At 39.8% G+C, this 14,363-nt stretch overlaps 1 protein-coding gene across 19 annotated transcripts in view; it reads right to left on the bottom strand.

The window, feature by feature from the left end:
• DLGAP1 (DLG associated protein 1) overlaps nt 1-14,363 on the bottom strand; it is a gene marked incomplete at both ends in the record, with an annotated part of 241,746 nt that overhangs the window by 177,205 nt on the left and 50,178 nt on the right. For 5 of the 19 annotated variants that reach the window (XM_079785222.1, XM_079785223.1, XM_079785212.1 and 2 more), the window contains one exon: nt 7,907-8,020. The exons of the other annotated variants lie outside the window; for them this stretch is intronic. In XM_079785222.1, coding sequence (XP_079641348.1) covers nt 7,907-8,020 — 114 coding nt within the window. The remainder of the gene's footprint in view (nt 1-7,906; nt 8,021-14,363) is intronic. 19 annotated transcript variants of the gene reach the window in all.

Consider the following 14,363-nt stretch of genomic DNA (forward strand, 5'->3'; position numbering starts at 1 on the left):
TTTGTTTCCAACTGTCATTTAAAATTAAAAAAAAGGTTTTTTTTACATCTTCCTTGAGCCCCTCAACTCTACTATCTCATATCCGATCTTTCTTCTTCCTCAACCAGTGGTCTACTAGTATACCACCTGCACTGACTTCCCAATCACCTGTTCTTTCTGAACCCTCTTAATTTGGATTCAGCCTCCAAATTAAAGGTTACCAATGACCTCCTCATGAAAGCTAGTGGTATTTTCTTACTTTAAATTATTCTTGATCTACACACACACACACACACACACAACCACCACCACCACCACCACCACCACCACCACCAGTACCTCTTAAAGAGTTTCTCTACTTACCTGGGATAGCTATTACTATACTTATCTGAATTGTTCTTTTACTCTTGCTTTGCTGGATCCTATTCTAAGTCCCTAATTGTGGGTACCACACAAGATAATGTTCTCAGTACATGCCACAGCCATTCCCTCTGAGTTCAGCAGAGCACTACACTACAATATAGAGAGCTTCTTTATGACTTTTCTTTGGCTGCTCTTAGATTTTCCACTTCAACATGGACTCAACTTAGGTTCTCATTCTTCCCCCACTTGGTAAAAGACATACATAATTACCACTCTTTATACACATGAAGAAGTAACAGCCTACAGCGCACAGGGCTTAATTTAAAAAGAAGGGGGAGTCTGGTTCTTGCCCTCAACATGTTTACAGCAGAAATGAGAAGACAAAGCATAAATAAATTTGAGAACCGTTCCAAATCAACATGTTAACAAGTTTAAGGTATGGGGCCATAAATGGAAACTGGCCCAATTTGCAATGCGAAGTTAAAAAGGTATTTAATATCTTGATGCTGAACATTTACTGATTATCCATTAGATAATACAGTGTTTCATTACTAACATTTAACTATGTTAAGCAATTTGTTTGTAGGGTCTTATTTCATTAATACAACAACTCTGTGCATTTTTTCAGCGTTTCTGGGATGAGAAGCAGGAGCTCAGATAGCTTAAGAAATTTGCCAAAGAACATATAGCTACTAAATGGCAGCACTGGGATCTAAAGCATTTTGTTTAACACAAAAGATCCGAATTTACTTACTCCCAACATATGAATCTTAACACTTAAGTGTTGAGAAAATTGTCTACAATGTTACATACAGGTATTATACATAGATTTCTAAATGTTATACAGGTTCTAAGAAGTGAGAATAGATGTTCCACTTCTTTCCCCCTTAAGTTATAAATTTGACCATATAATTTGAAAGCTTACATCTAGAAAACTCAGATTAGTTACTACTATTCATGCATCTGAAAACAGTTGTTTATAAGTTCTAATCCTGAAAAGACTAAAAAGTATGATTAAGTTTCACTGTGCAGCTTGTTTATTTTATAAAACAAATTCTTAAATCATGCTTTCCATATGCAGGCCCTGTTCTAAATGTTTTATAAATATTAACCCATTGGATCCACACAGCGGAAGGGTAGTATTATTATTATCCCCATTTTACAAATGACGAAACTGAGGTTCTGTAACTGACTCAAAGTCCCAGCCATGAAGGGCAGGGTTCCAGCTCACAGCTCCTGGGCCTTGCACTTGATCACTGTTTGATGCTGTCTCTCTAGGCTATGATCGGTAGTACTTAGGGAACCGAACACTTATAGTCCCATGGCACCTTTGTAATCCATCACATCTGATGCATTTGCCATTTATCACTTATGGTAGTAACAGTGTAGAGTTTTTACTTTTTTTAGCTAAAAAGCATCAGTGTCACTATAGCAACAGGGGACATTTCTTAGGGAAATTATAAATGCTGAGAACAGTCTTGTTTTTCCCTTCAATTGGCAGATGACTCACTGTAAAGTTATGATCATGTTCAGAACCTCATTGTTGACTTAGCAGTTAAATTTTATAAATTAAGTTAGTACAGCTGAGGGTCATAGATGTGCCCACGACATTGCCATTTCTCAGTATTGATGTGCAGTTCATAGGCATTACCCTCTAGAATATGTCAGAGACTAGTGCCATATTAGCTCATATCATTTATGAAACAAAACATGGAAAATTTCTGATTAGGTGTTTTCTCCAAAATCAGTTTATCAGCTGTGCATCACTGCAGGTTGCCCAGGACCAAACCAAAATCAGTTTATGGCCAAAACTTAGACTTGGACTAGAAACAGGCTGTGATTATTGAGACAGGAAATCAGCTGGGTAGTATTTAACCATTATATCTTTCAATTAAACATCATTTTCAAATGACTACAGCTAAAAAGTTGTATGTAAGTGACTTACACTGGAATGGAACTTAAAAATTAATATGTTATTTATACACCAAAAGATAGTCTAGAACACAACTACATATAAAAATGCAGCCATCAATTCTAGGAAAAATGTAAAAACAAAACAAAAACGAAAATAAAGACCTTGGAGAAGAAAAATACTGTTGCTGAAGTTTAAGAGCCAGAAAAATTGTTATAATTGCACCACAGTTTTTATTCTGAGTCTCTTACATTCTAAAGTAAAAGGGAAGACAGTGGTTGGGTACATAGTTTTCAAAGAAAGCATACAAATTTGTAAGGTGTCTGGAGCATGAAATATTATCCCCTTTTGATTGAAAAGAAAGGAGACTCATGGTTACAGCTACTATTGTGATCTAGTCAAAGGTTGCTATGTCTTCCTGCTTCAGTTGCACAGGGAAAAAAGATTTAGGGAAATAAAAAAAAAAATTTAACCTTGCAACTGCCTGCGAAAGCCTTTATTATTACTAGTCCCAGCAGTTTAAAGAAATGAAAGTCGGTAAAAGGAGGAAGCTGCAGCAGATAGAAAAGCAGCCTGGTCAGCTGTTCTGCTTGTCTGCACCAGTTTAGGAGGTGATTAGATCCAACAAAACCCGGTAATAACATATATGTAATAAAGGCTAAGTTTGACAATAGTTATGGGTTAGAGAAAAAGAGGATCATTAGCTTTTTTATGTGTATGTTTAAGTATTATTTTATAAAATGAAATGAAGATTAGTATGGATTTTTCTATTTCGATTATAGCCAGTCCGTAACTTAAACCACATGTCATCATTCAGAAGTACAGAAGACCTACCTCTGACCAAGGAATGGCCACAATCAGTGCTATCATTCTCTTATTACAGGATGAGGATGTTTTATTAACTGAAATAGAGTCATGGGCACTGAGTGATAGCCGCTCAAATGACAGCTACAGTCTCTTCAGTCACAGAACAAGGAAAAATTAAACACAACATAATGAAGCATGCTTACATTTCCTAAGTCTCCCTCCCTTTCTCTCCTTTGCCTCTCTCCCGCCCTTTTCATTTACCCTTGCAAGCATTTTTTGCGTGTTTATTTTCTGGCCATTGTCTGCATGCCAGGAATATGCAGCAGTGAACAGCAATGTTGATCCCATGTTATTGAGCTTACATTCTATAAGGAGAACAGCAAGAGACAGATAATAGACAAGCACACAAACAAGGTAATTTCTGAAACCATAAATGCTTTGAGGAGAGCTCGGGGAAGGACTTCCAGGCAGAGGGATCAGCCAGGGAGAAATCTCTAGAGTAGGAATAAGCTTGGTGTAATCAAAGCCTAGGAAACATATGCCAGCTGGCCAGAGCCCAGGGAGCAAGGAGGGGCAGGGCAGGTCTCATAGGTCCTCCGAAGCGCCCCCTAAATTTCTCTTCAAGGCTTAATTCCCATAGCTCCCACCAACTGCTCCAGTCTAAACTGATCTCCATTATGAAATCTACGGCATAGATCATCTACATAAGGGTCAGCAAACTGTAGCTCACAGACTAACTCCAGCATGCCATTTATTTGTAAATAAAGTTTTATTGGCATATGGCCATGCCCATTCATAACGTATTGACCTTGGCTGGTTTCCAAGTACAAGGGCAGAGTTGTGACGGAGGTTGTGTGGCCCAAACCAGATCCACATGTTCCATCTGAGTTCTTTGGCATTTGTATACACTACTTGTTTGTGTTTTTGTGTCATCTCTCCAAATATTCAGTAAACTCCCTCAACTTGGGGGAGCGGTATTGCTGAAGGGTCAGTGTGTGGGCTCTGCAGTTAGACTGCCCAGGTTTGAATTCCCGCTGGGCCAGTAACAGGGTACTTTCATGGTCAAGTTAATTAAGTCCTCTATGTCTCAATTTCCTGGTTCATTCTCCCCTCCACAGAGTTATTTGTGGATTACATGAGGTAATGCCCATAGGCACACAGGAAGTGCTCAGGGAAGGCCTGTGTTATGGGAGTTGTGCATGACTCCCAGCACGCAGCATTGCACCGAGCATCCAGATGCTCCCTGATGACGGATGACATTGGCTTTCCAAGAGGTCTGATGCCGTGTTTGATTTTCTCTGGTAATGGAGGGGCAGAAATAATTGAAATATAGTAATCAGATACTTGAATTCCTAATGTATTGTCTACTCCCATCATTTTTAAGGGAAAGTCCCCATCAGGAAGTACTGCACAGCTCTTTGCCCTGGGACTCATCTCTATCCTGCGGGACTAAGGGGGAACCTGCTTCCGTGGGCCACTTAGCTTGCCTGGCTTCCAGGTGATCAGATCTCAAATGCCTTCTTCTGGTTCACAAGGCAGAAGCCTTGGGAAGAAGAAACCTCCATGGGAACTACTTTGGTTTTTGTATTTTTTAGAAACCTAGAGCTGAGACCTATGCATTCCATAGGTATGAGGACTGTCAAGGCCAACACCTGGGGCAGAGAGACTCTGGGCTTCATGACAGTTGTATTCTGGGCAGCTCTTAGTCTCAGAGGTCGGGAGGAAGAGGCTGGAAAAAGTAAAGGGGGCAAGCTTCTTGCTGTTTATCCTGCTCTTTCTAGGGCCTAGTACAGTGCCAGAAACAGATCACGTGACACTGAATGAATTCCAACACCAGCTTTGCTTTCACCACTGCATTTGACCTTGGATAAGTCACTTCATCTCTTTGATTCAGTCTTTCCATCTGTAAAATGGGGATGATAACAGATGTTTAATGAATATGGATAATGTGTGTGAATATAGTTGTTAACTTCAAAGCACCATACAAAGCTGAGAATAAAGATTAGAAATCTGTCGCTTCATGTCTACATGTTAAGTATGGCCAGCTGTACCGCCTTGTGAGTTAAAAAGCAGTGGCATTTTAACTGACAAACTTCTAATCATTAAAGAAGATATTCTAGCATGAGAATATAAATGTAAATAGAATATATGTAACCCTATGTAAAAATAGAAAAATTTTACATATAAGAAAATTATAAATATTATAAATATAAACATTTCATCTATATATCTATCTTTTATAGTAAAAATTGGTCCTTCCAACTTGTCCCACAGGCACAAAAATGTATTTATCTTTCTTCTAAGACCTTTGGAAGTGGACTCTCTTCTGGAGCAGCCATATTTCCCCCCCTTAGGCTTCCCCAAACTTAGTTGAATCAGGATCACACTAGTTCTAGGAGACCTGTGAGCCTAAGCTATAACAAGCTGGTGGTCCTTAAAATATATTTCCCATAGGGAACCTTAAAAGATGATATAATTCAAGGCAATACCTTGTATCTGAATGCTTCAAACACTTTGCTGATTTTTTTGGGGGTGGGGTGGTCCTATTGCCACTTGCTTAATAAAGTTTTCATTTAGATAGACAAAGTACTTTTACCCTTCCTTAACTTTCCTCTACGCTCCAAATACCACATTTTACTGACTCTAAGCTACCAATGCAAACCCCACAATATTTTTGTACCACTAAGAGAGAAATGAATGTCACCAATTAATTTCTGATATGCCATAGGTTGTACGATACATTCCAATGTCAAAGATGCTAAAATGTTGCTCTGGCTGGTGTGGCTCAGTTGGTTGAAGCATCATTCTGTACACCAAAAGGTGGTGGGTTCGATTCCCGGTCAGGGCACATACCCAAGTTTCAGGTTTCTCTCTCTCTCAAATCAATTTTTTAGAAAAGATGCTAAAATGTTAAAAAAGGATATTAGAATCAATTAAACACCCCTTTAAAGAATATGTGCAAAAATAAGAACAAGAAATGGACATATTCTGGGATGGTAATTATAAACTTAATGTTCCTATTCTTAATTAATAGTAATAATTAGCATTAACCTATAGCATGCTTTTGCAAAAAAACATTAAAATATAAATGCAACATAATGTTTCATGATTCTTCTAACTACCTTGAAAGATAAGAAGAGTAAGTGTTATAATTTCAGCTTGTCAAGTAAAGAAAGTGAGGTCCAGAGAGGTTAGGAGTTAGTCCAGGTGGCACTGTGCCCAAGCTGGGTCTGCTGTACACATTCCAGGGGTTTCTCACCCATATTCAGATCTTAGCTATCTTGTAATAACTATTATTTTATGATCATCTAAAGAACACATTTCAGATAAGAAAACAACTATTTAGTGTTTAAAGGTCTTTCTGGAGGAAAAAACAAACAATAAAATAAATAAGAATTACATGCTCTGAAATAAAAACTTATGAGAAATACTATTTCAGACATGGGAAGACTTGCCTTTAAAAGGCTCCTTCAAAGCACACATGGTTTGAGTCCCGCTTTGGGCTGCAGGCATAAAGTGTAACTGGATGTAGATAAGAGTCAGACATTCTGTGCTGATGATGGTCTGAGAAACGGTGGCTGGGGGATGAGCCGTGTGTGAGTGACTTCTGGAGATTGGATTATCTCAGGATGGGAAGTTGGATGGTGAGGTCTGGAGTAATGAAAATGCGTGAGATTTTGGGAAATCTGAGAGCCACAAAAGGAATGAAGACACTTAGAACGCCGGGACAGCTGAAATGGAACGTATGTCCTGACAAATACCAGGGAGGCCAGTGCCATTCTGTGAGAAGCTCCCCAGTGTAGGGAATTGGGAAGAAAACTGATCACCCTAAGACTGGGGTGGGATTTAAAGCAAAGTTCTAGTTCATCAGGAATCAAAGGGGCTGAGAGAAAGGACACAGGCATTTGATTGATTAAGTAGAAATAAAGGCAACATAGCAGGGAAGAGCAGTGACTGAATTGGTGAAAGTCAGTTATAGGTTCATATTGGCAAGACTACCCCTCAGCAGCTGTTGGTTTCTCCCCAAGCACAGAGTATGTCAATGAAAGCAACCAGATCCATGAAGGTGCTTGGCTAGGGCCAAGGGGAGTCAACCTACCAGGCCTTTCCTGAACTTGGGGAAGGGTAACGCTGAGGAGGAAAAACTGTATTCATGAAAGGAGAGGCAGGGACCGGATATTTATGGAATAACCTCAAAGGGCTGGAACTGGTACTTATGTCACTTGATTTTAATTCTTCCAGCAGCCCTATGAAATAGGCATTAGTGCTTGTAAAACTGAGACTCGGAAAGCTAAAATGACTTGCCCAAGGTCATAATAATGAGTAGGAGTCCTCATTTGCCAGCCACAAAGTTTTAAGTAATGTTACCCTGCCTCTGATGAATGTATGTTGACTGAGTGAATGAAAAAATAAACTAAAAGAAGGGAGTGCACCACTCACCTGCACTGTTTTTTTTTTTTAAATAAAATTCAATTAATAAAATAAGCATAAATATGATCTTGTCACTTACTTTCTAGCACTGATAAAGGGTTTAAAATAATAAATGTTTACAATAATTATGAAGTAAAACAGTGTTTGCCATGTCACCGTTTTGTGGCATACTTACTGAAGGTCTTATCAGTTACTGTTTAAACACAAATGGACAGTTTGGGGGGAATCAGAAAACTTACAGGAGAGCCACACCTTTCAAGGGTGGCTTTGGGGCCTCCAAGCACCCCCGGTTTTTCAGCATTCGTTAGAGCCTTCGCCCTGAATTCCAGTTCCTGCCTACCACTTTTCTCAGAAATGGCTTTAATGTATGGGCCTTCTAAGCACTTTTAGTGAGCTCTCAGATTCCCTACTCACTCGGCTCCTTTGCATCTTCTTTGCAGCAGGGAGAACTGCTTTTCTGCTCCACACAGCTTTCAACTTGACAAATGCGACTTGGCAAAAATGTCCCTGTAGCCTTTTTAGCTTACTCTTCTCATAGCAAAAGCAGAAAAAAAAAAAGAGCAAGAATAGGAAAATTACAATTAGGCAACGTGCAGATTGGTGTTTCCGATCAGGATTTCCCTGGTAACCGCCCTTTCTAACTCCCCTTGAAGTCCGAAGCTGGGGTAAATCTTAAATTGCGTCAGATTGCTCGAAAATGACCTTTCAAGGACAAGAATAAATACCCACCTCTTTTAAAATAGGACATATGCCCTTTGCCACATCTCCCTCCAAACAATATGTTTAAATGCTATTTAACAGAACTTTGTAAATAGTGCTCTGCAATGGTGATCTGTTCACTCTGATCCTATGGAATTACTCTCACCCACAGACGTTTATAGGTGTCTTCGAGGTATCCAGAACCGTAGTAGGTGCCAGGTAAACACTTAAAGCATTTTATAAAACAGTCGCAAAGAGGTTTATAAGTTTTAAGTGGATTTGGCAATTCTGGGGGATGGATGAAGAAAAAGAGTAAAATCGGTTTCAAAGCAAGTCAAGCTGAGTTGAGCACTAAATTTTAGTCCCTATGAATGACCTACTGTGTTTGTAGTTTGTTCTTAGAAACCCTCTTCCCTGGTGGTAGCGCCGTTCCTTGGGAGTTGACTGTATGTGTGTGAAGTGCATGGATGCCATTGGGAAGTGGCACTGCAGGCGCAACGCAGAGGAGCAAGGCATGTGAGCCTCAGAGGGGAGGGAATCCATGGGCCTTCGGGCTGTAGAAAATGCTGCTGAGGTGATGGCTCACATCAAAGGGGGCACTAGTGTTGGGAAGATGTCCTTGTGATACCACATCAAGAAATAGTAACTAAGATACTGCACTCGGGTATCATGTGGGGACAGGAAGGGAAGTGAATTTTATTCATCGCCCACCAGGTATTTTGATGGTAGTGGGCATCTGTGGGTTGTGCTATCCCACTCCCACTTCTGGTTCTTGTAGTCACATCCCTGTGATTTTGCTTTGGGGGAACTTTTTCCCCACCACTCAAGGCCCAGGTATTTCAGGAGTAACACAGGAGTTGGGCTCAGCCAATCAGCACATCGCATCCACAACTCCACTGCTCAGTTTAGGGCTGAGCCTGTGACCCAAGCCTGTTCAATCAGCAAGTGCCTCTGGACCTCGGAATGCTGGGACAAAGATATTTTCTCTCACTTCGTGTATCAATAGGGTTGCTGGTATCCGTGTATAATCCCTAATGCATAAACATTATGTCACAGAATACCAGAACCCTATGTTGTTATTAATTCCATTGCAAAGGTGAGAACATTGAGACTTAGTGCTTATTAAATAATTTACACCAAATTTTAAAGCTAGTAAAACCATAGAATTGAAAGGCAGGTTTGCCTCACTCAATTTCTGTTCTCTTTTCCTGAAACTTATGCACAGGTTGCTGTGTATAAGTTTCAAAGTTTAGTAACAATGATTTTTCATTAAACATAAAGCTCAGGAGTGAGGTTGCTGGGACATAACAATACTATATAACATTTTGAAATTTGTAATAAGTAATGAAGGTTAAGATGCTTGGAAGAACCAAAAGACTTTAAAAAATGTCCACACAACACCCGTCACCCAGCAGTCACAGTTGGCTGTAAGTTTTAGTGAAATATCAGGAAGAACACAAAAATCCTGAAAGATTTCAAGATAAAAACAACAGAGACTTAGGTCTATGGTGAATATCTTATATATTTTTTACTGACTACATAGGAGATATGTTAATTTAGAGCCCTTTCTTAGTTTTTAATGAAGCTGTTCATTTTTAACATGTCTTTCTGGCATTTCAGAGGCCTGTCTGTTGGCTTGCAGTGGCTGTTTTTCCATTACAGTAGTCACCAGTGTGGTGTCTGTCTACCGCATTCTCTGAGGCACATTCCCCGAGGCAAACTAGAATTCTGTGTCTGGTGTTCAGAAGCACAGATGTGGTAGAAGGTTAGTGATCTTCCTCCTGGGGTCAGTGGAAACCCAGATGTAGAACTATCATTCATAAAACTAAACTTCAGGCCAAAATCTTACAACTTTCTCAGCAAGAGTGAGACCCCACTACTTGTTAAATGCTTATGAGTATGAATCATTTCCCTTTGAACATACTAGTAAAGTATGATAACCTTATTATGAACAAACAGTACAGCTAGTTTACAGTCTATAAAATATCATGCCAGATCTCCAGTATTAATAATTAATTCCAAAATTATGAATTTTAAAATAAATTTCAGCAAATATTTTTCTTTAGTTTCTCTATCATTGCTTGATTTTGGGATACTAAGTTTCTCAAATGAGGCTATAAATTATTACTACAAATTCAGCGAATCATTAACTTAGCTATTTGGCATCTATAAAGAAAAAGATAACATATTTAAGAAGAGATAAAACTCAAAATTTCCTGCTTTTCCTCATCACTACTCAATCTTGGTGCTGTTTGGGCTTTTAGTCCAAGTTACGTTCACAATTCCTAAAAGGATAGTACATTCAAATGGGCCAAAATAGAATCTATTCTTCATGAATCTTAGTCAATCTAATACAATAAAACCATCATCTTTCAAATTATGTGAATCTAGACCTTGATATCTGGGAAGAACGTAATACTATTTAGGGTGTCCTTTTATGCACACGGGTAGTACACAATTCCATTTTAATAACCACCACACTAGGAAGTTGTCTCTCGAGGTTTGTACTTTGAGCCTATGTTCCAACCCACTGTTAGGCAGCATGACAAGTAGAACTAACAGGAGTTGTCACACCAGCATGTGCGGAGGGGAGTGTGATATACTCTATAGCTCTTTGGGCCCATATTTCCAAATTAGCTTAAGCCCCATTGAAAGGAAATGTCCCAACTGGCATGTTCACTGTAGGGGTTGAGGTAAGGTTTCTTAGACAAAACTTCATTGTGGTATTCTCTTCCTTCACTTAGTGGTTAAGCTGGAGTTAAACTACCATTTGTTTTATGACTTTTTCAAAATATTTTAAAAGTATATTATTGTGAAGTAGGTGCTGCTTTAGATACTAAGAATATAGCAATGTATAAACAGAAAAAATCTGCCTTCCCGGGGAATGAGGACGACAGGCATTAATAAAATGAGTAACATGTATGTTAGATGATGATATGTGCCATGGAGGAAAAGAAAGCAGAGTGTGTATGTGGAGAAGGGAGGGTGTGGGACATGCAAGGTTAGAGAGCATGGTCAGTGAAGACCTCAGTGAGTAAAGATTGAACAGTGGGTGGTGGAGGGAGTTAGCCCTGAGATCATAGGGAGAGTGCTCGAGGTAGAAAGAAGAGTTGATGAGAAGGTCCCCAGGGGAGACGGGCCTGCATTGCTAACAGGCAGAAGCCAGGTGGGTGGAGTGGAGTGAGAAGAGAAGGAAGGTGAGCACAGAGTAATGACTGGTATGGGATCCAGATCACATGGGCCTTGCAGGCCATTGTAAGGACTGTGGCTCTTACTCAGGGTGAAATGGGAATAGATCTGAGGTTTGATGAGAGACGTCACACATTCTACTACTCTAAAAGGAGTACTTAGGTTGCTGAATTGAGAATGACTAGAGTAAGGGTGGAATTGGAGGGAGATTTTGGAGGCTCAGGAGATAATCCAGAATAGAGTTGAGGGTGAGGAGTGGTGCTAGCATGGGGGTCAAGAGAAGATAGGGCCAAATGTTTGTTAATGATGATTTGAACATGGGCTTGAGAGAAAGAAAGGGGTCAAGGATAACTTTGAGGTTTCTGGTCTGATCAACAGGAAAGATTGCATTCCCATTAGCTGAGATGAGGAGGCCTAAGGGAAGCTCAGCCTGGGGGACAAGGACTAGGAGTTCAGTTTGGCACATATTAAGTTTGAGATGCCCATGAGACATCTAAGTAGAGAAGTTGAATAGGGACCTGAATATACAAGTCTGGGAGTTCAGGCAATCTGGGCTGGAAAAAGAAATGAGGGCCTTCACATGGCATTCACAGCTCTGAGAATGAATGAGGTGACCTGAGAAATGAGTGTCAGAAGAAAGAGAACTGGCCCAAGAGCTGTGCCCATTTGGCATTGATCCAGCCTCAGAAGATGGGCAGGTAAGAAGGAACCAGTTACCAGGCTGAGAAGGATCAACGAGGTGTGTTGCCCCAGAAGCTGAGTGAAGAAAGCTTTTCAAGGAGGAAGGAGTAATACATTATCACAGTGATTTTTCCCAGGCCTTAATCCCACTGGGACATTAAATTAGCAACATTGCTTTTATCCCTTAGTCATTAGTTGCTTTATACAAAGGGTTCTGCTGTTCATGAATTAGCTTTATCTTCCCAGCAAGATGCAAACTTCTTGAAATCAAGGCTTTTGTTTTCATCTTTCTCTCTCTCTCTAGAGTGATAGCGCTTAAACAGTTTTTGACTACAGTTCACAGTAAGAAATACATCTTACTTTGGAAACCAGTCTATGCACATATGCAACTGAAAGAAAGACATACTTAACCTCTCTGCATGCATGCACTCTATCGTCTTTTCCATTTTCTCTATTATAATCTACCTAATTAAAAATAATGTTGTTCAGACCCAATGGATTGATTTCACTAATTGCTAATTGATTGCAACCATTGGTTTGTAAAGCACTGTCTTTAGAACATCCAGCACAGAGCGCTGCCACATTCATTATTAGTCAGAGACAACATTATTCATCTTCGTTTCTCCCAAAGTACCTTCTGTAAAGTAAATGCTTAATGTGCTCTTGTTGAATGAATAGCTTTGAGATCATAAAGTAATACTTCTTCAATTGAGCTACCATTACTTTTACTGATTGTATTTGTATAGAAGAATATTTCTTAAGAGCGCTCTATGTTCAGCCTGAGGACAGATGGAAGTGTCTTTCTGAATGTGCGCCTGTAGCCTAGAGTCAGAGAACACTCTGGCCAGAATGAGAGATGCTGATCAGATAGAGTGGTTCCATTAGGAGGGTTAGTACTAACCAATGTTGAATTCATTGCATGTCTTGGATATCAGCCTTGGGGGGCAGGGGTGATAGGGTTCAAAATATTTTTTAAAAACATAACTAACTCGCTAATTAAAAAAAACTTTTATTCACCTTAGAACAATTATGTCTTTTATTCTACTTAATAAGGTATTGAATGTCAACATGAAACATCTATCATTTAGGAACAGGGGAAACAATTAAATATCCAACAACTAAAATAGATGGTCTGGAACAAAAATCACGAGTAATAGCATGTCTCAGAATTTTGAAAAGTCCAGCTATTGAAATGAGGTATAATTAATTCTAAACATTTCACTTAAGACATCTTTAAAACAAGAGCTTGGCACATAAGTCCTCAATAAATATCCTTTTCCATACAGCACCTAAGGAAGTGGCACAGAAGAAAGTGGAATATTTTCCACCATGTAATTCTTACTGCTGTAGGTTTTCACCTACATGGAAGGAGCTTGGTGCAATGAACATAGCATAGGGTTTGGAATCAGGTAAATCTGGGTCCAAATCTAAATTTCTTATGAGATATGTGATTTTGGACCAGTTACCTTAACATCTTTTGACATTAGTGTTCTCAAACATCTAATGAGGACAGTAACACATACTTCAGGTACTTAGTTTACTATGAAGATAAAGAAGATATAAAAGTATACATATACAGTATATGCATATTAGATAAAAACTTGTTCTTCGGAATTCAGATGATTTTCTTGAAGAAGTCATGTCCTAAGTGATGCTTAAATTTTCATGTGGGGCAAACTCCTATAGCTTATCCTATATAAAAAAAGCCTAATATGTAAATTGACCAAACGGTGGAACGACCGGTCGCTATGATGTGCACTGACCACCAGGCGGCAGACGCTCAATGCAGGAACTGCCCCCAGCCCACAGGCCCCAGGCCAGCCAAGGCAGGTCTAGCGGGGGTCCCCATCACCCCGCTGGTCGCCCCACAGATAGGCCCTGATTGCCGGCCAGACCTAAGGACCCTACCCATGCATGAATTTCGTGCATTGGGCCTCTAGTTTAACTCATAATAAAGCTGAACCATGAGGCATGATGCAATAGTTCCCAGGCTCTTCAACCTGGGGTGAGGAAGATGAGTGCACTTGGGGGGATCTCCAAAAGGTCTGTGTGTAAGTGATGGTGGGTCAGTGAAGGTTCTCAGAGCAAAACAGAAAAAGCAGAGATTTGTTTTAAAGAGCTGGGTCACATGATTGTGGCGGGTGGCAGTTATGAAATCTGTGGGGCAGGCTGGTAGGTTGAAAACTCAGGCAGGAACTGAAGTTGAAAATATTCTTGAAGCAGAATTTCTTCAGGGAAAGCATAAGGTTTGCTCTTAGGCCTTCCAACTGATTGGACGAGGCCCACCCCCATTATCTAGGGT

Source organism: Cnephaeus nilssonii (genome assembly GCF_951640355.1).
Source record: "Cnephaeus nilssonii genome assembly, chromosome: 11".
Taxonomy (NCBI): domain Eukaryota; kingdom Metazoa; phylum Chordata; class Mammalia; order Chiroptera; family Vespertilionidae; genus Cnephaeus; species Cnephaeus nilssonii.